This window comes from Ailuropoda melanoleuca, chromosome 19 (assembly GCF_002007445.2).
Source record: "Ailuropoda melanoleuca isolate Jingjing chromosome 19, ASM200744v2, whole genome shotgun sequence".
NCBI lineage: Eukaryota > Metazoa > Chordata > Mammalia > Carnivora > Ursidae > Ailuropoda > Ailuropoda melanoleuca.
Window position 1 is genome coordinate 24,458,903 of NC_048236.1, and position 25,848 is coordinate 24,484,750.

At 34.7% G+C, this 25,848-nt stretch overlaps 1 protein-coding gene across 48 annotated transcripts in view; it reads left to right on the plus strand.

The window, feature by feature from the left end:
* RIMS1 (regulating synaptic membrane exocytosis 1) overlaps positions 1 to 25,848 on the plus strand; it is a 721,356-nt gene that overhangs the window by 590,706 nt on the left and 104,802 nt on the right. For 9 of the 48 annotated variants that reach the window (XM_034647841.1, XM_034647842.1, XM_034647840.1 and 6 more), the window contains 6 exons: positions 50 to 127; positions 1,018 to 1,107; positions 8,750 to 8,833; positions 18,032 to 18,103; positions 23,907 to 24,089; positions 25,180 to 25,292. In XM_034647841.1, coding sequence (XP_034503732.1) covers positions 50 to 127; positions 1,018 to 1,107; positions 8,750 to 8,833; positions 18,032 to 18,103; positions 23,907 to 24,089; positions 25,180 to 25,292 — 620 coding nt within the window. The remainder of the gene's footprint in view (positions 1 to 49; positions 128 to 1,017; positions 1,108 to 8,749; positions 8,834 to 18,031; positions 18,104 to 23,906; positions 24,090 to 25,179; positions 25,293 to 25,848) is intronic. The other 39 variants (XM_034647863.1, XM_034647882.1, XM_034647884.1 and 36 more) reach the window with 10 other exon arrangements.

Genomic DNA, 25,848 nt, shown 5'->3' on the forward strand with positions numbered 1-25,848 from the left:
TTCATATGTATTTTTCTGTTTCCTGCATGTTTGTGTTGCCATGTTCCAGATATTTTGTTAGGCACTATAAAACATTACCACCTAAGATGCCTTTATTAGAGAATGGTTCTCACTGGAATATTTACAGGTAAGAGTCGTAACAGTGAGTCCCAGTTATAAACTAATCCTGAATCCCTGGCTTCCTAAAAATAACAAATTTAAATTCTAATAAAGCATTAACTTTTCTTCTTGAAGGTAATTATGCACAGAGAAACATTAAATTAAAGATATCTAAAAATAACTTTAATTATAAATCTTACTAAGTCTAGAATATTTCTCTAAATGACATCTAATTATTCAAGTATCAGAATTCTTGTTGTCTTGTCATTTGTTGTTTTGTACTTGTTGATTTTAATTATAATCATTAATTTTATATTATTTTATTTTTGGATAATTTTAATGTGAAGCTCAATTCTGCCTGCACATACCAAAACCAAGTCAGTGACTAGACAGGACTTTCCCCTTCATCATGAATGCTTTCACTCAAGAGTATTGAGATTTACTGATGAAATACTGGTTAGGTAAGACCATTTGGAAGTCATGCCTTCCACTTCCCTCGTCTAGTGTTGTGAACCAAAATAGTTGAGTTGTAAATTTTTTCTCCTCTGATGTCCTTCATTTTGTTTTGGTGTGGCATCTGTTCTCGGTAATGAAGTTTTAGGCATTTTGTTTTAGTGCTTTCTGTATCCAGTTTTTTCATAAGTAGGTGTGATCTAGACTCATTTTTTTCAGTCTGAGACCCTTTTAAAAAATTATGCAAACCAATTCAAGCATAATCTTTGTTTAGTTTCATTTTCTAAACAAAATTTTGCACTGCCATCCTGTCAGCTCTCTCACACCCTTATGAACTGAATCACAGTGATTCTGCATTTTATGTAAAGGGGACATTATTTTATGCTTTACTCTCTAACGTGGTCTTCCTTTCTTTGTTTTCTTTGTCTTTCTCTTCTACCACTGGATGCAATGCACTGGCACTAGTGAACTGCAGCCCTCCCTTGACAGGGCTAGGAGTGCTAGTACCAACTGCTTGAGACCAGATACTAGTTTGCATTCACCAGAACGAGAAAGGTATAAAATAAAGACTTTCTTAATTTCCTATCATTTGTACTAGTGATTTTTTTTCAATCACATTGTTTTGTTTCATGTGAGTCTCACAGGTTTATTCATCCATGTTCACTTTGCTAATTGTCTCCATCTCCCCCTCCCCTTATTATACACGTCTATGGAGAGATATGTGTATGTGGGTAAGCCCGAGGCTACACATACACATATTTCCATGAATGTTGTTGCATATGGTGTGATGTAATTTGTAACTGCTTCTGGCTGCTGCTTTTCCCCTTCTGTTGCTGTTCAGTGGTTTTATTTACACACGACTCAGGGAGCCTTCAGTATGCTGATAATGTTATAAGGTCCAGGGAGTTATCCAAAGGGGAGAATCACTTTCCTGTTAGTTCCGATGATAAATAGTATTTATGGGTTTTACAGCAATCTTCCACAAACTTAAAATAAGAATTCTATTTAGGTAGAAAACTTCCCTTGTGAATTTATATTCATTGTTTAGTCAACCTACTTTTTGATACAGATCATGTTTCACAGTAAGTTATATTTTGACGACAAAAAATGTTATGTTTAACTTAGATCTTCTGATGCCTTACAAAAATAAATGCATATTATATATACACACACACAATTTTGTTTAACTCTTTTAATTGATTATTAAATAATTCTGATTTTAATTCAAATGCATTCAAAGTTTTTGTATTACAATGTCTCCTGATTCTGAGCAGCTAATTTTTCCATTATAGTGGAGCTTTCTATTCCAGTAAACTTGGTTATGATTGATAGTCTTGGATGTAATTGTTATTTCTTTTCAATTAGAAGTCATTCACTGGAGATTTGTTTACTACCTCTTTATAAATCCTGAAGAAAAACGTTTAGTGGTGCTAATGTGTAACCCACCTCTCCTTTTCTTCAGAGGCTGCTTTAAACTTTTTTTAGCAATATTTCTTGTTTGAATCTATTTATCTATTTATGAAATGTTTATTTCTGGACTTGAATAATAGGTACAGGTATACACATCTATTTTTAACTGTCTGCATATGATTCTACTGAAGAAATTACTTTTTTATTTAGTATTCTTTTATACTTGTATATTTTGTAGTAGGAAGCAGTGGAATCGAACTTATATGTTATATTTTTTTTATATTTGTAATAGAAATTTTAGTTGAAATGGCTGTAGGCTCTTCTAAAATCACAGTTGAAATAGTTTTATTTTTCTCTTTTGTTATCTATTATCCGCCCCAAGAAAAAAAGTAAATACAAGAGTAGCAAGAAAAATCTTTTTATATTTTTTGCTTATTTTTATTTCCTTATATGTTTCTGGTTGGCATTAAAACAGAATAGAATTGCTCAAGTCAATAGAATATCCTGACTATAACAACACCCTAACATTTTAGTATCATTTATATGGGAGCTAACAGAAATATAATGTAAGCCACATGTATAATTTTTAATTTTCTGGTTGCCATATTAAATAGGTGAAATTAATTTTAATACTTTAACCCAGTATATATCTGAAATATAATTTTGACATATAATCGATTAAAAACTATTGATATTTTGCATTCCTTTTTGTATAGTGCTTAATAGCCATTTGTGGCTTATGGCTACTATATTGAACACCACAGGTTTATTCTTATGCTAAAACCTATCTAGTATGTGTTCCCTTGTTACACTAAAGACATAGAGTTCACAGATCTATGTGTTGGTTAATTTAGCCTCTCAGATAATACTCTCAAAATAGATCAGCCTATAGACAATCTGGCCACAATTATTGTGCTGGTCATAGTAAAGTCTTAATGAATGTACTTACTTTTGATAGAAAAAAATATCATTGAAAACTATATTCACTCTATATATTGAATAAAAAGAATTTTTCCATCAAAAAGTGAAAGGGGGCAGAGCGGAAGAAACTGGTATTATCAATGATCTTTCATTTGTGTCAACTTTGTTGCCAAAAAGAAAATAAAGTGAGATAAGTTTTCATCAAGAAAATTACACAAGTTGTAGATTTTTAGTGGTTTGGAGGATAATGACCCTCAAATGCCCTTTTGTGCACACTTTGAAGCAGAACATCACAGTATCAATAGTTGTGACTTTGTCCTCTTTGGAAAATGCACCTAAAGTCCCCAGGCAGAATATGCAGAGAGTAGGGAGAGGGAAGCTTAGAGGCGCTTCCAGGTTCCTTCATTTCTCTGATTGACCAGAGAGCTTCTTCTGTGAATGCCTAATTTATACAGAGTAGAGAAAAATGAGAGAAAATTTTTTAAGCACAATTTCATATTCTTAAGATAGTAACATGCTTCCACAGCCTCATGAACTATAAAAGTTAAATAATTTGCTGATTCTGAACCATGTTGATGAACATTTGTATGCTCTTACACCAACTCAGTGCCCTTTTCTGAAGTATCTTCACTAACTTTTAAAACAAATGAAGTTTTGTGTCAATGCAAAGGATGAAATTGTCAAAGCGGACTCAATATCCAGCACCATAGTTCACTAACGATTCAAAGATTAAGGAGCACCAGGCACAGATGACGTCCTCTTTTCTTCAAAGAGTCCCAAACCACCAGATCCATTTTTTCTCCCTTATTGTGGTGGTTTGGCCCAGGTTAAATCATGCATGGAGAAGCACGGTTTGCAAATGAAGCCATTTCAGTTTTTAAGTGCTTTCATTATATATTCTATTGTTGCACAAATAACAAAAATAACTATAGATTATCCCATTGCTCCATCTAATCATGCTTCATAAATCAAAAAATTGGGTATTTATTTACAATAAAAGGTCTAGAAAGACTAATTATATATTTCCTACTGAAGATGTCTAATAGAGGACTCTCCTTTATGTTTTCATTTGCAAATACCACTGCATGTTTATGAGGAAGTCTGGTCAAGGCTGATCCACTTTTCCTCCATCTTTATTCAGGGTTGGTTTCAGGTCATTCAATACTCACCCCCCCCCCCATTCCCTGTTTGGGAAGGTGTAAGTTACAGGCTTGCCATTAACATTTTCTTTCCCAGGTTTTAAAACAAATTATTACTTAAATGTTCAGAAACATTTATTTTTAGAGCCACTGGAGAAGAGTTACTTTTCTTGAATGTTTTATCTTCTTCCTTGACCTTTCATAGAAATCATAGCCTTGTTGAAGGTTCACAAAAGGGTAGTCTATACTCACTGCCTCCAGTTTTTACCTCCTCATAAATTCGGCAGTCTGACTTCTTCTCCTTACCATGGCTCTACCACTGTGCCGAAATTCCTCTCTGAGCTACATTGGCTCCCTGATTGCACAGCAGTGTCTTGCAACATTTTGCATTAACCACACTATCACTTGAACGTCTCCTCTATTCTGTACCATCTACAGATTTTCTTTCTTGTGCCTCAGATAGGACACAGTCTCCTCTTGCAGGCCTCTCTTCCTATCCTACGCCCAAAGATAGGTGTTTTTCCCAGCTCCACCTTCAGTTTTCCTTTGCCCCACCCATTCTAACCCTGAGATTGTATTTCTATCAAAAATTTCCATCCTAATACATATGAAGACAATGCTCCACTGTAACTGACCAGGCCAGAACTCTCCCTTGAGTGCTAGGTTTGAATTTCTAAACGATTGCCATTTGTGTACATCAAAATGTCTGAATTAAATTCATTATTTCCCCTTATATCCTTTTATAGCAAAATGCTTTCTTTTCCTAAATTTTGCTCTTATTAGATGGCTTTGACATTAAACCAGGCATATTATCTGGAAGCATTTTTCCTGCTCCTTCACATTCAATGAGTCAGCAAATCCTATTAATTCTCTTTGGAGAATCTCCCAAACAGATCCCTTACTTTGATTATATTGAATTATATTATAGCCCTTCCCTTGTCACTCTTGCCCCATTAATTTTTCATAAGCTTTATTAATAATTTTTATTCCTCCCATTAAAATTAAAATTAAAATACCATCTTTCCTTTGTTGTCTGCTTACAAATTTTAACTCATTCCTCAAAAATGCAGGTCAGATAACCATAGCTTTCATAAAACCTTTTTATATTACCCCCCATACGTCCCTTTTACCAGACAGAATTATTTTCTGGGCCCACAAAATATTATACATTTCTATTAAAACATTATATTTTACTTAGTAGTGTGTTTGTTTTTTCTGCTATACTTTATTCCTGGAGGATAGGGATCATATCTTATTTGTCCTTGCCATCTCTTGTGATAGCATTATTATTTTTTGCTTAGTAAATGCTCAATTTGGAGATTTGGGGAGCTTAAAAAAATACTCCCTATTTTCTGTTCTCAAATTTGGGTCTAACTGCAAGCTAGACCCAAACACTAGAAGATGAGAGATTTAATTATCAACATAAATACCATGGACAAGTTTAGAAACTGTGACTTTAGGTCTACAGGCTTTCCAATAACTCACCCCAGAATCAGTCATATTCACTGAATCACGAGATAGGTTCAGGCCTAGGCCTCACATCTTACAGCTGTTTTGTAGGTTTATGTCCCATAGTGTTTGCTGTTTGCAGGTAGCTTGATTCGGAAGGAGTAATCCAGAAAGGACTAAGTCACCTGTGCCTGGCCGTTCAACACAGTCACTGATCTTATAAGCCAGTCCTCCTTTCCTGGAGTAGAGTGAGGCAAAGGGTAGAAAGAGACCAGGAGCATTGCTTGAATGAATTTCCCTCCATATGGAAACAGGAGGCCTAAAGGAAAGGAGGTACCTACCTAAAACTTAACAACTGTAAATTGAATTAAAATAAATAAACTTTGTTTCAAAGTATAAGTATCTATATTAATTTTACTTTTAAAACAATATTGGGGATTTTTTTTCTTTTTTACTTATTTTTTAATTTATTTTTTGTTTCAAGTTTTTATTTAAATTCCAGTTAGTTAACATATAGTGTAATATTAGTTTCAGAAGTGGAATTTAGTGATTCACCACATACTTATAGCACCCAGTGCTCATCACAAGTGCCTTCCTTAATGCCCATCACCCATTTTTTTAAAGGACTAAAATGAATAGTGGGATTAGACAATAAAAACACATTCTATATAATCAGTTATCTCATTTGTTCAGATTTAGTTTCTAATACAGTAGTTCACAAATATTTCTTACTTGTGCTATTTATGGAGTGAATGTTTTACATTTCATTTCTCTTTTAGAAAACAGAGCTACTTAGCCATGTTCTGCCAAGAGATATGTGCCATTGAAAGGTGTATATATATGCAAGCATACATGTTAATTGCACATTTAAACACACATACATTTGTTTTACAGTGTATCAGTGCTAGGGGGAAGAAAGACATGATGTAAGAACCATTTAATTGCTTACCAAGACCTGTCAGTTCTAATTTCTTTATATCTCATCAGTGGGTCCTCTCACCACTGTTAATCTCTTAGTTAAGGTTCTCATTATTTCTTATCTATAATAACTTATTATCTACTTGGACATTCACAAATATATATTGATTACTTTTTCTGTAACTGTCAAAACTAAACAAAAACAAATACTGTAGTTCCTTATGCAAGGAGCTCACAGCCTGTTAATTCAACCCCTTAGCCATCAGAGTGACCTTTCTTCCTCTGCTGTGATCACAGGGAAAGGGATGAGCTCTGAACAAATAGAGGGTCCTAAATTAACGAATTTGGGATACCTGATATTGAAATACTAATACTGTAATTAACCAGTGACTTCTAAGCAGGCTATTTGGGAAAGAGAAATCAAGAAGGAACTGGTTCAACTTTATGTTTAATAACTCCAACATAGCCTGCCATGCTACCTTCCAAGATGAAAACAGAAGCTGAACCCTGTGTGTTTGGCTCAGTAACAAGGGGATAAAAAGTCCAATGTTGGCCTTTTCTTCTGTGTCATAGAAGAGAAAGACATTGCACATAATTCAAAAGCATATAAAATGTACTAGTATATTGGAAACTCACAAATGTGTTATATTCAAACTTATGTAATATCTAGTCTTTGGACAAAAATGGAGTGTAAATTGATCTTGCTCCCATATTAAATATATGAGGGAAAAGTAAATGGATTTCTTATATTGGTACCATATATCAGCATATTCAGAAGGACTTTGAGTACACAGATATTACATGTATTATGCTACATATTTCATCAAAAATGACTTTTTAATAGCTGTGTTCCCAGTTGCCTGTTTCCAAATGTACACCTTTCCCTTTCGTAGCTTTCACTGCATGTTTCATAACTACAGCATTTTCCTTTACTTTTTTGTTTAAATAAACACAAGGACTGGAATCTTGCCTCAAGAAGCAAGGTTATTCATGATCCCGTCAAGCTAACGTGACTTACTACTTTGCAGAAAAAACACATTAATTCTATTTTTGTGTTTTCGCAGACTGTAAATACTTCCAACACCATCCGTTTTAACACGACTGAGCACAACTTAATGTAGAAGATACTGTGGCTGTGATTGTTTTCAGTTATTTTAGAAATATTTTTATTGTCTCTGCAGAACAGAAGCCAATAAAGTAAAATACCTATTAAAGCATTCAGATTGGACTGACCAACTATTTACATAATCTAAAATTATTAGGTAATTTAAAATTAATGCGAAGTATTTTTAATTTCACAAACATGTAGCACATAGAAGAGTACATGCCACACAGTTTTCTCCCGACATTCTGCTACTGATACCTTTATCTGCTTCACAGCTTCCCTAAAGCCCTACCTGAATCATGGCAAGTTTGTCTTTCTAAGGCTGACTGATGAAGCACAGACTTCCAAGGGGCTTTCAGAATCAGGTACCTGCTGATCTCAAATATCATGGTCACAGGTTGACAGCCCTTTGCTGCTTTTGCCCAGATGATAAATGCAATCAGCTAAGTGAAATGGCGAAGCAGATGGCCTTTATGTTTTTGAAACATTAGGACTAGTCTGGATAATTATAAACTCTTATAGCTACATGAGTCCTGAAAGACCATTCAGTTATCCCTTTTTGTATACAAGGAAGCCAAAATCCAGAGGAATTATCATGTTCAAAGTGTTCATATCTAATATATAAAAATTTCCAAGTCTGGCCTGTTCAGTCCTTTATTGCCTCTTTTCAGTTTTTAACTGGGGGTTTGTAATTTGTGGTTATATGAAGACCAAGGTAGTTTAACAAAAGAATGAACCAAGATTCAAACTTCAACTGTTACTCACAAAAAAGTATTATTGTAAACTCAGCACACAAATCATATTTGCCACTTTACCTAGTAATTTCAATTCCTAGTATCAAGTAAGCATTGGTAGCTTATTAAACCTATTTTATTCAAACATAAGCCAAGTTCTTAAGGGTGCATCTTTCTAACTTAAAGTTGCGCGTGTGTGTGTGTGTGTGTGTGTGTGTGTGTGTAGGTATGTATACACACACAAGCACATTCTGAAAGAACAAAATTACACATAATAGATTTCAAACATCTTCCCAAATAAATTGTTTCTCTATTCACTTGTAGGGTGACAAGATTTATTTTCTTACAATATTATAATTTATCTGTCCAAGGCTTATCAAAATCAAGAGTAAATTATGGAGTGAAGAATCTACACTTTGCCTTTTTGGGGTGCTTTTCCAGTCCTATTGTTCCATATATTCTTTTATTTTAGGAGTTACTAAATGTCCTGTTTTTTCCTGTCTTGTTCATTGGGCAAACAGGGGTAGATGGTCCCCCTCCCTAGATAGGAGACGACCTCCTAGCCCCAGGATTCAAATCCAGCATGCATCTCCGGAAAATGACAGGTACTAGCCAACTCCTCCTCACAGACAAGTGGCATCGACAGGCTGATAGGCCACCAAGTGAAGGGTAACCAAGAGAAATGGTGGTTATTATATGCTTCCTTTCAGGAGCCAGAACCAGATTCGTTGTGATTCCATCAATAAATGCATTCACCTCTAATAAAACACCTCAGCGTGTTTACTGACATGAGGTGGCATGCAAAGGCATAGTTTAAACACAGTGAAGTCAGATCCAGTGAAAGAGTTCTGTTTTAAATGAGCATTTGTTTCAGTGTTTTGATTTTCTAGAAACATATTTAAATATTGTTTTTGTTTAAACATGAATAAATAAAAATTTTCAAGTGCTTTAAAATATATTAAAATATGTCACAGAAGCCTTTTCTTTGTTATGTTGGTTGATGGTTTAATCTCAGTTGTCTTGTTGTTGTTTTTTTAACTACATAAACTTGTTAATAATGAAGTATAGGTTTGGGGGAACATTAAAAATGTCTGATTGGAAGTAAAATAACTGGTTCTTATATATTGTATGAATATGGTGTTTTTAAACCAAATATTGTCAAGGGCTAGTGTCAGTGTACAAGGTAGGTCTCTAAAAATAGCATCAGTCCTTTGAGGGTACCTCATGCTGATAATGTCAGAAATGCTGTGTTATCCTTCTCACAGGCATAGCTAACCCAGTTCTCCTGTTTTACCCTGCTTCTTTTATATATATATAGTCATTGGCTTTAAATATCTTTTTCTGACTGGTCACAAAACGTTATTGGGTGTTTGGGGTTCTTCTCTTCTTCTTTAAGCAGAAATTCTGTCAGCATATTGGTAATATTGATTAAGTAGAGAGGTATATTTGGTAGCTAAGAAACAGAACAGCTAGTCGTGCAAGCAATTACAAAAGGTTCCTTTTGTTCATTTCCAAAATGTGTGGATATAGATAGCAGAGTAATTGCAGTCTTAGTTAAGAGTGATGTAATTTTTTTTCTGTATCTGTAAATAGTCAAGATATCTTCAGGATTTCAATTTGGAAGAAAAACTAAGCCCTGTCACTCAGAGAAAATTAAGTCCTTTTACCAATGTTGGAAAAGACCACAAACTGGTAGCCTGTAAAGAGTTTAAGAATATTTTATCATGTTTTAATCTTTAAGAAATTTGCCTTTTAAAAAAAATGACTTGTGTGTTTGAAATTTAAAACTAATTCCTTCTCATTTCTAGGATAGAATTTCTGAGAGTAGAAAAATGAGTAAAATCTCCAATCTAAAAATTATTCTAAATTTAAAGTATCTTCCTATCATAATTTAAAGTAACCGTATAAGTTAAATTAAAACTTACATCCACATTGCTACTGATTCATTCAACAAATATTTGTGCTCTGCCATGTTCACTCTTACTATGGCTAGAGACACAGCAGTGTTTAAGAAAAGCAGGTCTGGCCATCAAGGAACTTAGAATTTCCTTTTATAAGACACAATTCTAGAAAACGTTTGAATTTATTTCAAACAAATGAGTCAGTGAATTTCATCTCATGTAGTGACTGTTGGAGTACAAGCTAATTAAATATAATGGTCTTTATAATGAATATAAAGTTAGTTTATCAGGACACAAATTAAGCAGAATGGAAATCCAAATATTTTCAGTTTTTATATACATGAGATGAAAATTAGTTATCATTTAATGATATATGAATTAATTATGTTATTTGATTTAGTAGATTGTATATATAACTTTATGGGTAAATTTTAGGAGCAAAAATGGTCATTTTAGATAAGATCACTACGGAAACTTCTACTAATACATAATTCTGAATATACATTTTATTTTTTTATTATGACTTATTTGTAAATTAGATCCATGTTCAACCAGAAGACATATTTTAAGTGACTTGATACTATGATTTGTTACTATGGGAACAGAAAATTATTTACAGTAAACTTTTACTAAAATATAGGAATAATATGTGCCCATGAAAATGATAGAGAAATAGCTAAATCAACAGGCCTAAATTCATAGGTAACCATCTCAGCCACTTGGCAAAACTTAACACTTGCATTTTACCTCTTATCAGCTTTATTTACTTATTCAGAAGTTTCTACCAATTTCCAAGTGAAGTGAGCATAGCATCAGATTTGGAGATAGTGAATGCTCATGATGATTTGGGCATCATTTGACTTTTGCCCTAGGTTACTGGTATGTAGGAAAATATTCTAAAATCAGTGACAGTTTACATGTCTTGAATCAAGGTCATATTTGATTATTTGAAAGTAACAGTAATACAAAAAATTTTGCTTAAGACAGTTCTCTAGTAGGAAAGCATTTAGTTGCCCCCTTATTTCTTACAGCAGAAATACAGAAGTGGTTACGTGTACTCATGCACACACACACTATTTTTAACATACCGTTTTCCCACAATTTCATTTCAGTTTTAAACAATCTTGATGTCATCTTAAGTTGTATAATAGACTTATTTGGAATTAACATGGAATCAGGTTTTTCTACATCTAGGAAGATTCCCTAGAAGTTTTAGAATATTTAAAACAAACAATGATGAGGAAAAAATACATAAATTTAGAACCCAAGGAATGATTCTGACTTTAAAATTGTAGGGAAAATTTCCTTGCCGTTTTATTACTAAAAATGTGAAGACATTTTAAAACATAGTCATTCCAATAACAAAATACCTCTTTGTAAATGGCATTATTTTAATATGTAATAAGTAACTTTTATGAACCTGTGTATACGTAATTCTAATTATGAATTTAATAAAATTCACATCTTCTTGTGGCTTCAAATTAATTGAAATTTTTGTGTTGCAAGTTAGGGAAAAAGTGTATTTTAATATATCCCTGAAGCATCAAGGCTCTGAGTTTAATGCTCACAGCTGAATCAATCATTCTTAAATGTGAAAGGCTAGTATAAATAATCATAATTGTTATTATCTAATTCTACTTTAAACTATTCTTGGTATAAGTGCTTTTTCAGGAAAATGCAATATATTCTTACTTGGTAATTTTTGAGATGCATTTTAACATTTCATTAGCTTGAAGTTAAAAACTCCAATGTGTGATTGAGAATATTTTTGCATCATTATACATGACATCTTTAAATTGTGTGACTTAAATAAATACTAAAAATATTTGATGAAATAACCCAATTTTCCGGGACTTTAAATTATTGGCAACAAGTAAATTATTGGAACAAGTAAAGCATCCCACTGTGTTAAAGATTAATTCCTGAGTCGCTAAAGTAGGTCCTGTTTCTTTTGTAAATAATCATGTTTGTATAGTTCCCACACTTGTCACTTACAGCAGCTACTTGCCTATTAGAATCTCTGACCAAAAGCGTCAAGTGGTTTCCTTTGATTCAAACTGAATGAATATTTTTTCTCCATTAAAAATATTCCTAGAACAAAGAGGTCACCTACTTTTTTACTTCCAGAGTTCATGGTAGTGACCAGAGTAATGCAGAGTTAATATAGAACCATTTATAAATTCAGTATGTTACTTACCATTTTTATTTGCTTGATAACATCTTTTGATATCTGTGCTTTTCAAAAATGTTCTTTATTTGTATGAGTGAAATGTACTCATCCACTAAAATACTTAAGTCTGTTTAATGGCGATAGTCGTATATGTAAATATCAATACTGTACAAAAGGTCTTCGTCATTGCATCCAGCCATCTTCACTACACATGAACATTTCTTACTGAGGTAGCTTCTATTCAAATAGAATATTTTCTTCCTGAACTTATGAAGAGACAATATGATGGAGATTTGCATTCCACGTTAAGCCATCTGAGTAGTTAGCCAGCATATATACAGGTATTTTCTTATAATATCAGTGTTAATTCTAATTAAATTAAAACGTGGTAGATTTTTGTTACGTTTTCCCCAAAACAGAACATACTGTATTTTCATGTTAGCATAAAATAGCCTTAAATAGGGGCACCTGGGTGGTGCAGTTGGTTAGGCATCTGACTCGGTTTCGGCACAGGTTGTGATCTCAGGGTTGTGAGATTGAGGCCCCAGTTGGGCTCCCCGCTCAGCGCTGGGTGTGCTTAAGACTCTCTCCCTCTCTCTCGGCCCCTCCCCCCATCGCACTCTCTCTCTCTCTCTCTCAAAAAAAAAAATCTTTTAAAAAAATAGCCCTTAAGTAATACTACTATTCTATTAACGTTTTGATTTTAGACTTTAATAGAATTATAATACCTTCAGAAAAGCTATATTTACCAATGTCTTCAGGGAATTGCTCTAATTGAATTTAGTTACTGAAGAGGAAAGGAAAGTAGCACAGAAATAGATTTTAACAATTACCTCTCTTCATTAGTACGCTTTATGAATCTTCACATTTAAATTAATAGAGAGAACAATAATTAAAAATGGAGCTTCAGGAAAATTAGATTTAATTAAGAACACTCCTACTTTTCTGATTATTACTCCTGCTTTGATTTAATAATAAAATAATTGTTATAACTACATTTGAATGTAGCTTTATAACTTTTAAAGAATCCCGTTTGTGCACTGTGAACTAAGAATCATAAGGCCAAACCATACAACCGTTATGTTGTGAAGAGAAAGCTCAGTATTTCTGATTCGTGCATGTCTATACCAAAGAAACATCCTTTATGAATAATAAAATGATAAAAATTTTTAATAGAACAAAACATGTTAAAACCCAAAAGAAGTAAGACATAATGGAAACACTGTAACTCTTTTGTTCACTTCTCTCCAGGGGTCCCTCCAAAAAATGTCAAAGCATTCAAGTCACTAGATGGCAGAGTGGGCAGAGAACCTCAGGACATGAGGACATGGCGTTGGTATCCTCACCAACTAATTAAGCCCCTATAACCTTGGATAAGCCACTTAAACCTTATGGGACTCTGTTTCCTCATCTGTAAATTTAGGTAGTTGTAGGTGGACTACCTGAATTCTAGTGTCTCTTTAAGACTAAAATTGTGTCTGTGCTGCCTTATCGCAACACGATAAGCATATATTGGGCCAATAATAATGACTGACACTTGTGGATGCATAAGGCAATAACCAAATGCCATTTTTAATTTATGATATTTTGTATTTTACTGAAGCCCAGACAACAATGAAAAGTTCTATTTCTAAATTTACTTGATTTGATATAAAGTGAATTTTATAACCCTAGTTAGTTTTTTACTTGTAATTTTTTAAACTCTCAAATTACAGGATAATACTCAAAATAATTACTTTTTTAACCATATATTCAATAAATACTTATGAGCAGCTACTATGTGCTAGGAGTTGATGGTAGAATGATAACTCAGCCAGATGCCATTCCTGATCACTAGGAACTTAGAGTAACGTAAGGTAGAATGTAGTTCACTCCACTGTGATCCAGTTTATGATTATATGATCAATACTTTCAATAGTATAGTGGTACATAAATATAGGTTGATTGTTCTAATCTTTTCCTTTCACATATCACAAGCCTCTGTTTTAAGAAATAGCTGTGTTTACAAAATGTAATATATTCATAGCTGTAACTTAGGATTTGGACTAGAAAAGACATTAGAATTTTCTATTCTGCATTCTTGCTTTACGTTGAATCGTTACAATTAAGTAATTAATTTGAAGATCAACTTGAACTCACTTTGAAGATCCTTTTAAGTGGTTAAAAAGAATTATAAAGACCTATCCTTTGTAGAAATCTTTAGATGAATCTTCAATAAAAGTAAGTTTCTGTAGCATTTGGAGAGGAAAAAAAAGGCCATTCTTAAGAGGGTTAAAAACAGAAAGAAAAATGTAGATGTGTGAGCCTCTGCATGAATTATTGTCATCCAGTTATGGCGCACTGACTGAGTTTGGCACTACTATAGACGAGTAAACGTCTTTACCTTTAAGAAACAAATCTGTGTTATTATCCGTTTAAATAATACTTTCATAGCACTTACCACTAGCTAGTTCTAACCAATGCTAAAACTGCTACAAACCCTTGTTCCCTGTAATGTCACAAAAACTATAACACAAATACTTAGCGATATTGAAATAAGTTAGAATTGGCAAACTTGTGATGGGATAGTATTATCGCCACTTCACTGGTCAGAACAAAACACACAAAACCGAGGCACAGAGTGGTTAAGTAACTTGACTAAAATCACCGAGCTAGACAGAAACAGGTCGTTAAACCCAGACAGTCTGAGTCCAGAGCCCATGCTTTTAACTACTGTGGTCCAGCGTCTTTTCTGCCACACATGCCTCTGTTCACTGCTGTTGAGATTGTAGAGTCTCCTTTCACCTCATGGTCTCACATTTGATGACTTTGTGAGTTAGAGAAAATTATTTAATCTATCTAAGCCTCAATCTTTTTATTTTTAAAAGGGATAAAAGAGTAGTACCCCCTCCTGAGACTGGTGAGATTGGGGGAGTTAGTGCAGGTAGTGATTACGCAAGCACAGGGCAAGCTCTCAATAAATGCATCATCGGTGCCGTCATCATCATTGTTGTCTTCACCCTCATTATGGATTATTGTGATAATCAGTCTAATAATGAGTGTATTCTATTGTAGAGATGAGAGAGGAGGGAGAGTTGAAAGTTTTATAGAATTAAAATCTCAGTTGAATCTAGAAAGATTAATAGAAATTAGTAGGGATAGAAACAGAAGCAAACAAGTTCTACAAGATGCCCATAAACCCTTCCGTTGTGCGGTAGTAGAAAGTTTGTACAAGAGTCTAGGGGACTCTACATGCCCATCACCACCACCCCCCATGACCAAACTTCTCCTTTGACTCTTCCTTCTCAGCATTTCCCTTTCTGGTCCCCTTACTTTGCTTGAACGTACCAGGCACACGTCTGCCTTAGGGCATATGCACTTGCTCTATCATTTTCCTGAGATACACTCTCCATGAGATACATAGGTGGCTAACTCCCTCCTCACCTTATATCACCTATTCAGTGAATCCTTCCCTGATGACCCTACTTAACATGGCCATTTGCATCTGCCCCCAAACTCCACCCCACACACATTTCTGATCCTCGTTGCCCTGGTGTACTTTTTGTTGTTACTAGCATTTGTCACCTTCGATTATACTATAGAATTTGCTTGTTGAGGGCTTTTTGTTGTTGTTATGTATTTTTTGTCTCCTACAGATAAAATGTCAATTGCTTAAAGGCAGGAATCTCCCCCTCCCCCTGACAGACAGACAGCACTTAGAACGGTCTGGGTTATATACATGTTCAACAAATATTTGTTGAATGAATAAATGAGTGAAAACCTTTATGACAGGGAGTTACATGAATTGGCCTAAAACTCTGCTCTCATTCTGCTCTCACTCTGCTGAATAGGAGTAAAGGAATATTTTTCCTCCCAGTCCCTGAGCACTCTTGGGACAAAGCTTCAATTTCCCATAATGGTATATTTTCAGTTTGAGCTCAGATGCCTACGGGGCCTCCAGCAGCTCCCCTTTGCTTTAGGAACTTTGCTTTCCTTCCCAACAACCTTCCCCCATTGATTTCAGGCATGTGCCATGTGCTTCTCTACTCTTTTACACTCTACAACGCCCTCCTCAGCACAGGATCGACAAAGTAAAGAAGAATATCAGAGAGATTCCTTTAATATGAGAGATTATGTCCTAGTGCTTTCCAAGGCTTACCCCAAATAGTTTCTTCCCTTCTTGAGCACGGGTGCAACCCCAAGGGTGTACATCAGAACCAACTTCATCCCTTCTCTTTGCTGACAGTACATGATAGAAACAGGGTGGGAGCCAGACAAACTTATATTCTAATCCCAGCTCTACTTCTTACTGACTGGGTGCCCTTGTCCTGAGCCTGTTTCCTCATCTTTTGAAATGAAGATGACACCTGAAAGGATCGTCATGGAGGTTAATAAGTCAGTGCCTCCCTCAGTACCTGTCCTAGAGTTATCCTTCGATATAGCCTCTTTTCCAACAATTTAAGGAAAGTGGTAAGCGAGGGGTGTTTCTCTCCTCTGTGTCAACCCTTTTTTCATCCCTCAGAAGTGAGACGTCATGGTAAAGGAAGGCCCGAGAACACGCAGCTGAAACCCTAAACTGGAAGGGCAACACAGGTGTAGCCAGTTTTTGGCAATAGTGAAAGAGATGGGGAGAGACGAGCAGCCCCAGAAGCCTGTACTCACTGTGAAGGTGGACTTCACACTCTGATGTGTATTTCTAGTGGGGCTGACAGCGGGGGTTGGCATATATGAGACACTCTAGTTATCTGGCATCAGTAAGGAATGACAGTTGTCTCTTTGTTGTTGGAAGGGATATCAGGAGAGAAAAATAAGCATGAGTTTGTAAAGAATCAACTATTGAGAGAAAACTATACAATTATTGAGATTAAAATGCATGTTACTTTCAATGGTTTCTCTGGGATTTTTTAAAATAAGTTTTAGTTTCTTGACCACAATATTTTATATTTATTTCAAATATATAGTAGGCAAGATGCATTTTAGGTCAAGTAGGCATATGCAAGCTGCTGCTTAGGGAGGTACGCGCTCTATATAACATTTCTTTGGGAAAACGCGTTTCAAGCTCCAAAAGTTCAGTGTACATATATATATATATATCTATATATATATATATATATGCTTCTGGAACATAGAGTAAATTGAGAACTTTATTCTTTGACTTGTAATATGTAATTAGCTTTTTAAAATGTTACATGGTTACAAAAGCATGTTTATAATAACTTTGGAAATAACTTTAATACTTTGATTTAAAATGATTATGTGAAGGATATTTCACCATGGTATTTTTCTTCTCCTCATATTTTGTGGGGGAAGAATGACAAACAACAGATCCTTGTAGCACCCTGTTTCAACTTGTAAATGCAGAGGGCTCGTCCCCCTCTATGTGGTCTTTCAGCACCATTGCTGTCATCACATCCATCATCACTACATTGCTCCCCTGGACTTCTTTACTCATTAGGAGCGGCCAAGTTGCTCAGCAGGGGTCCACATTAAATCATTCCTGCAGACAAACCGGTCTAGACTAAGGGAATCCCAACTTCTTGTGTCTCCTGTTGGGCAACTTGTGTCTTCCACCCAGCACCAGTTCTGATTTTTATTTATTATTGTTTGTTTTTTATTTTTAAAAGCACCAACTGACAAAACCATCTAAGTAAGATAGTTGTCATTTCTCATGTCTATTGCTTTTATCATTGTATGGTATTACTGTAGCTTTATTCATCATATATTTTGTATTTCTTTAACATTTCATTCCACAGGCACTCCAGAAAGTCTGAAAGATCTAGCATCCAAAAACAGACTAGGAAAGGCACTGCCTCTGATGCAGAAAGGTAGGCTTGGTGTTGTGCTGTGTGGCCATCTTCTATTTCAACTGATAAATTCAGGGGTGCCTTCACTCTCATTTTACATGATCAGTTTTTAAACGTAGTGTGTGATGTTTAAAGACACTCACGTAAATAGATCTCCTATATGGGAATAGCCTCAAAAAACAAGAGAAGGGTAATTTGAAGTGGCCCTTAAATCTTAGGGTTTAAGAAAAATCTCAATTATTTCTCTTAGTGATCACTCTGATTACTAAAGAGGACCAAATCCGTGCTCATTACTATTACATTTTAGGACATTAATATTTTGTTTCTGAGATTGTTTAAATGTTATCAGTGAATATAATACTTAGAATATGCAAATATTTTGAGTGTTATTTATCTGAATGTCATCTTTTAAATCTCTTTTCTGAAAATAGATCTAAGATTCTACTTGTATATGAAAGATATTTGTTGAGTTAATGTAAAATTAAAGGAATTCCTGACCTTTCTTTGCAATTCACCCAACTTTACAATTATTTTTTTACTATTTTTAGGTGTAAGGTATTAACACATTATTTTACATAGTTGTAAAAACCACCTAATGTCCCATTAACATATTCATTCATTCATTCGAAAAGCATTGAGAACATACAGGGGGACACAGATGTAAATGAAAGAAAGTATTGAAGTCTTATAGCTATTACTATAAAGGCATGCACAAGATACAGTGAAAACACAGGAAAAACAGTGGAGCGCAGAAAGGAAATATCTCATAAAAGGTGTCACTTGAGCGAAATCCAGATATGTAAAAGTAGATGTGAAGAAAATATTCCATGAGAAAGAAAAAAATATGAGAAAACGCCGAAGCTTAAAATTTTCCTCTTGATTTGAGGGGATCCATACCCATTTTGAGAGGGAGAGTCCTTGCAGGAAATGGGAAAGAGTGTTGAAAATAAAACTGGAGAGATCCGTAGATGTTATGTTATACATGACCTTGTGAACTGTTTAACAGAATTTCAGCCTCTGTTTTATACATCCGTGAGCCATTGATGGGCTTGAGACATGAGAGGCTGATGATTGACTTTGAGTTCCAAAATTGTAGATTGCTATAACAACATTTTGTGGGTGGATTGAAAGATCCAAGGGCAGATGCAAGACACCAGCTAGACTGTCGCAATAGGCTTGATTGAGATAAACTCTGGACACTTCAGTTATTCACTTAAAAGATATGTGCCAACCTATGCGCTAAGTTCAAGGAGTAAAATAGTGAACACCAATAGAGGAAAGCTTCCCAGGAGATATAACCTCTGAGTTGAGATCAGAAAACTGAGTAGCTATTAGTTATATCAAGGGGTGTGGGTAAAAGGAAGATGGAAGTTATTCCTAGCTAATATCTGTGGAAATACTATTTAGGGAATCTAATGTACAATAGGACGAGGATTTAGAGAATTCAAAAAGTGTTGAATAGAAATTCATTTTTACAAAGGAGCCAGGCTTTGAGAAAGGAACAAAGTTCTAGCACTTAGGTAGTAGATAGGTAGGTAGATAGATAGCCTGTAATGAAACAGTATTATGTTTCCATTTACGTATTCTTTAATGTCAACTCAGTTAACTGCAGTTTCTTTTCTAGCATTATAAATGATTTAAGTTCCTTAGACAACTTTTTAATCTTCAGCCATCATTCACTGCCCCTCTGCCTCAAAGACAGACATAATTTCAATCATTTGACATGATTGAAATTTTTCCTCAAAGTCTTATTCTTTTCATTCCATTCAGGCTTTAATTCATTTAACAGTTACTACCGTGTGCAATTTTATTTAGGATAGATCAATGAACAAGTCTTTTTGACAATAGGATACTGTTTTATAAAATGCTATATGATTCTAGGATCAACTGATGGTGCTTAACTACAAATGAGTGGTATTTGGGCATTTTCCTCTACAGCACTGAAACTATCTGTAGATAAACACAAATCCTCCTTCCTTCCAAAAAGAATAGCAAGAATTTGATTGATTCCCAGTCTCAAATGTTTGCTGCCTAAGGACCATATTCATATTACTCTTGTTTTATTTACTTTCCTAATAGATTTTAATATAGAAAACTCAAACCTTCTAAGTGTGTAGATTTGTTTTGATTATATTTATAGCTCTCCATGGATTTGTATTAGAGTGTAAATTATTTGCCTGATTTTTAAGTGAATTGTTGAATAACTAGTTATAAAAGAATTGGCCTGGATTATCTAGGCTTGTGTTAGCTCTTACTTGTTTAGAAGATACCTTGAGTTGACATCTAACTACAGGTGAATTGAGGTCACACAGTATGAATGCTTTGGACATTGATTCAAGGTCTTTGGGAAGTTAACAACATACTCAAAGGATTCATATCACACAGTCACACCTTGGCCTCTGGCAAAATTTGCTATTTAATGGTCATCATTTTGAAGGCCCTTTGAAGGCCTTAACAAATTTGGCCTTATGGGGAATAGTGTTGTAAGAAAATATTTTGAAAGATATGGTGACCTGTTATAGGCAGAAGACAAGCAGAACTCGTGTCCGACTTTTGTGCCTAGCATTTAAAGCAGTACTTCATATTCTTTCAGGAAGCTCCTTAGTAAAAGTCTGACTCTTCACTCTCATATGAACTCAGCTATATGACCTGCTAGCACCGTTTCTCCTTTCTACTCTAGTGACTTTTCTTTTTGTGGAACCTATACTCTGCAACCTACCAAGGGGATGTTTTGTCAGGACTAGTATTTAGAATTAACCAATTCTAAGAGGAAAGCTTCCCAACATATATGAGTTTTACGTTGTACTGGTGCTATTGGAAAGAGAATGTGTAGGCCCGTAATGGCCATTACAAGAGGAAACATTTTGAACAGTTGACCTTAAATACCATGTGCATGTCCATCCTTTAACAAGCCATGAAAAAAAAAAAAAGAACTATATTTTTAAGCTGCAATAGAAGAAATTTACTGCAAGGCCATTTGCAACAATAGATATGTCTGACTAACAACCTCAAATTTTGGTGAGAAATGTGCTTGGACTCAGTAGTAAATACTTAGATACACATTTGGAGATGGTGAAGTAGCTTCAGACATACTTAGGTTTGAATTGGAATTTTGCTTTAGAAGCCCTATTGTTGGTTTAAAAAATTATGGGATATTTATAGATCTATGTAATGGAAAGGTTTTCATTAAATGCCATCTCCCATACATTTTATTACTACAAACTCCCAGGAGACAATTCTGTTAAATCTTGCCAAACAGTTTGATATTTGGATATATGTTTAGATTTTGGTTCCAATATATCCAAGGATTTGCCATTTTTTATCTTGTGATACGCAAACAAATCCTCTCTCAGTAGGTGGCACAGGGAGTATCAGTAGATCTGTGTGGATCCTGCCTTTACCACGCATTATCTCTTTGTCTTTTTACAAGTCACTCTATGATCCTCACTTTTGCTGTTTATAACTTAGGAATAATGATACTTCTCAGAGTTGTTATGAGAATATCAAAAAATGTACATACATGTGTCTGTATGTGTGCGTATATGCACACGTGCATGCATATGTCCAAAATATGCCTGGCTCCATATTGAAGCTCAGTAAAGAATGGTTGCTACCATCATTTTATGTATCCCCCATGCACTCCCTCTTCCATTCCCTCATATGGCTGTCCCTCATCTCTTCCATTCTTGCACCCTTATGTTCTTAGCACATCCCATTCCATTGAAAACATCAAGGCTTGACAGCCCGGATTCTCAACATTTCACTCCTGTACCTCAGAATTTCTTGATTGACTGGTCTTTCCTCTAGTCTGAAATGAACGGCACTTGATTCCATTATCTCTCATCTCTAAAACCTTGCTCTTCTCAAAGTTCCGCATTTTCACTCTCCTCAGTTTTCCTTCCTGTAATTCAGACGTACTGCCACCCTCCTCTCTCTTCCTCAGGTGGTGCCCCTTTTGTCTGTGCTTTCATACTCATTATACTTTGGCTGGCAGCAGGGCCTGTTTCATCATTGAAAGACTTTTAGTTCATGTCAAAGAAGAAACAGATCTGGTGCTAAATGATGCACCTTAAACACTATCCAGGGTGTTCTCAGACACTGCAAGCATGTGGTTTTGGAGATGGGAACACTAAGTCATGGAGACTCTATCTGTATAATACTCACTTAGAAATCCACTTATTTGTCTCCAAAATTGCTTTTTATATCTTTACCATTCAGTTTGGTGCCATAGAAGATCCACCTAAATTATTCATATTTCAAGTCAAATTTAAGTAGTCCTTTTAGTGCTTATGAATTGCATTAAGTAATGAAGCAAGATTTTAGTGAAATTGAAATGAAATTTCTCAATACTAGGGTGAAAACCATTATTCACTTTTTAGACCACACTAAGAAAGTGAATTTTGAACAAGGATGGCTTGAAGTTTATTCTCATGGCAATGGCTTTTAAAGAATAATAGATAAAAACTCATTCTTTACCAAAGGAAAGGGCTTGATCATGCAGTCCTTTCCATATAAATTAATTCTATAGAGTTGAGTTATGTGAAAAGTCAATTGAGAATGAATGAACAGTCTTAGTATGTATTGTTAGTCCTTTTTTTTTTTTAATCTGGAAATTGACACAATAGTCCAGTTTTTGGGATTTGCATTAGGGTCTGATAAAGCATTAAAACGTAGGTCAAGAAGATAAAAATGCACATTTATTGCAGTTCTAAGTGTACCTTTTCCCATTTTATTGTTCTGAAACAGTGAAGATACCCTGAATTAAAATAATTACAGCTGTGAAAATCATTTTATTTAAAAGAAAAATTGTCAATCTGAATACAAATTGAATTAAATAATTAATGTACTTATGGTGATCAATATGTATTCTTTACTCTCACACTTCAAATCACTTGATAAGTGGATTTACAGCATTGTTTCAAAAAGGATGAGGCATTATTTCTTTGCTTCTGTCACTGTAAAAAATAATCCATATTGGGTATTTTAAACATTCATTTTATTTAAAATACATACTGGAAATTAAATTTTAAAAAGGCAAAAGCATGTATCTGTTTTAAACAAGATACATATCAGTTTTTAATTCTTAATCCTTAATTCGTAAATTGGCTTCTTAATAATTTTGAACTCTATATTAAAGTAGCTGTCAATATATGGACAAGTATCTTTTCCGACTTTTTTTTTTTATCTTAGAAGATGTGTTATTATCCATACCTCAGCCATTTGTATTTAGTTCAATAATGAAATATATTCCATCTTATTTTATCATTTTAATTTGTTGGTCTGCTTAAATTAACCTCAGAAGACATCTTCCTTTTGCAGCCTACTTGGGATAAACTTCCTATTGCAGATTAAAATTATGAACATTGTAAAAATATACACAGAGTCCTACAGGGCACTATTTCTTCTTGAAGGCAAGTGCTTGAAGTATCGCTGTATTCATTATTCTAATCATATTTATTCATTCAATCAAGGTATCTGTATTGAGTTCTTGCTCTCTGTACAGCTGTATTCTAGGCACTGGAGATGCAGCTCAGTAAAAACCAAGAGACACAAGTCTCTGCCCTTGTACAACTTAACAAGAGGTTTATTATTATTTATTGGAGGAGTCTGGATTAGCCCTCTAAAAACCACATGGCATGTACATTTGCAATAACTTGTCAGTTTCTTTTGAATTCCATTTCAGTGATTGCATGATGATGGTTTCTTCTGGTTTTTAAAGTCACTGCTTTGTAAGAGTAACCAGGTTTTCCTTGGACGAATGTGTTGGTATCAAGCTTAATGTGAACCTGCTGACTGAAGATCTTTTTTGGCCCTAATGTTTTAGGGTTCTCCCACCATGCCTTTCTAGAAGGGGATACGCAGCCCTAAGAGCGACTGATCAGCCAGTCCTTAGGGGAAAACATCCCGCTCGCTCAAGGTCGAGTGAGCACTCTAGTGTCAGAACACTGTGTTCTACCCGCCACCTTGCCCCCGGAGGGTCGGCGCCACCTTCTCCGCTTCTGACAAGGTCGCTATTCAGTGTCCAGCCCAGCATTCATGTTCTGCCTCCGGGTGTTGGTGTGGTGTTGTACTTTCCTGAGCACTTGATGCTTTCACTCATTATGACACCATAATTTTTAATCCTTTCTTTGTGGCACTTAAACCTCTTTCACATCCTCTATTACTTGCATCTATCTTCACTGTGCTGAGAGTGCTCTATAGTTCCTGCCAGTTAGCTATCATTGAAAATTAAATTTGGCTGTGTTATGTCCTTCCATCTGTTTGTGGCATATTCATATATATATATATTTTTAAATTATGTAAAATTCTTTATGAGAAATTACCTGGAAAATTCAATGTGTATTTGCTTTAAAAAGTATGAGAGAAATTTTTTTACAAAAATCTTTTCTGTGTGTTCAGTAAAATCTTAGAGTGCTTAAAAGTTTTTTAGTCTAAAAAAAACTGAATGCCAGCAGATGGAGGTCAGCTTACTCCTGTGCAGTCATAATGTATCTGCACGCTTCTGAAATTTATATTTGTAATTTCGGTCCTAGCACCAGTATATTTTATAGCATGTACCCAAGGTTATTTTTTTAAATATCTGTCAAGGTTTTTCCTATTTAAAAATAAGCAACAAATGAATGCTAATTTATAAAAGTCTACAGCTAGAAGTATTCTAATCACTTATAAATAATTCTAGATATAAATATTGACTTAATAGTAGCAACTTAGACAACAGCCTTTTTAAACTAATTTATCTACATTGTCAGGATTCAGAGGCTGTAAGTAGGTATATTTGGTTCAGCACTACCAAAAATGGATAACTTGATAGAAAGCCACAACTTCATAGAAAGTTAATTCAAAGAAGTGAGTCTGATTTTACTCAATTCAGGAATTCATTATGCAGAACTATGTGTGACAGACATTACCCTGTCTCTTTTAGCCCCTTTTTGTAGTATTTCTTTTTATACATATCATCAGAAGCATTTGATTTTGTTTCCAAAGGCTGAGTTAGGAGGTTTATGTCTGTTTTAATAGTAGCAGGAAGAGGGGAAAGGTATCTGTCAGGCCCTCTTGGAGTTTCACCATTTCATTCGCCCTTTGTTTTTTGCCCACAGAATGCACAGACAAGCAAGTCCAACCCATCCCCCTCCTGCAGACACGTCCTTCAGCAATCGGAGGGGACGGCAGCTCCCACAGGTGCCAGTGAGAAGCAGCAGTATAGAACAAGGTATCCAATAAAGAGAGATCATTGTCCAAAACCTGGGATTTGAGAACCACCTCTTCTTATACACCTTTTATTAAATGAATAATACTTTAATTTATGTAGGTTACTGAATCCTAAGATTTTGTGTCTTAGAATTTTATTCCCAGAACCAAGTTATAGTGGTTCATGGCATATACTCTGTTTTTGCTGAGTGAGTGAATGAATGAATTTTAGATTGTCAATTAAGAGAACGAATTGAGCCCTAGAAGTACCTTTTTTCAAAGGGACCAAAAAAAAAGAAAGTACAGTTTTTAAAATCTCAGTATAATATGGCATTTTATGTGTTAGAAGAAGATTTATTTAAGCTTGTTTTTAAAATATTTTTAAACAAGCATTTGCTCATGTTGAAGTCTTTACAGTATTTTAAATTTTAACTTATTTGCAATATCCTGGTTTTTTTATACAAGTTTTATGAAAAAAGAATAACAGAGCACACATTTTAGTGTTTGGGTTTTTTTTTTTTTAACAGTTCATGTTACTTACACGTTCTCTTATTTTAAGCATATACACACTGTGTTTA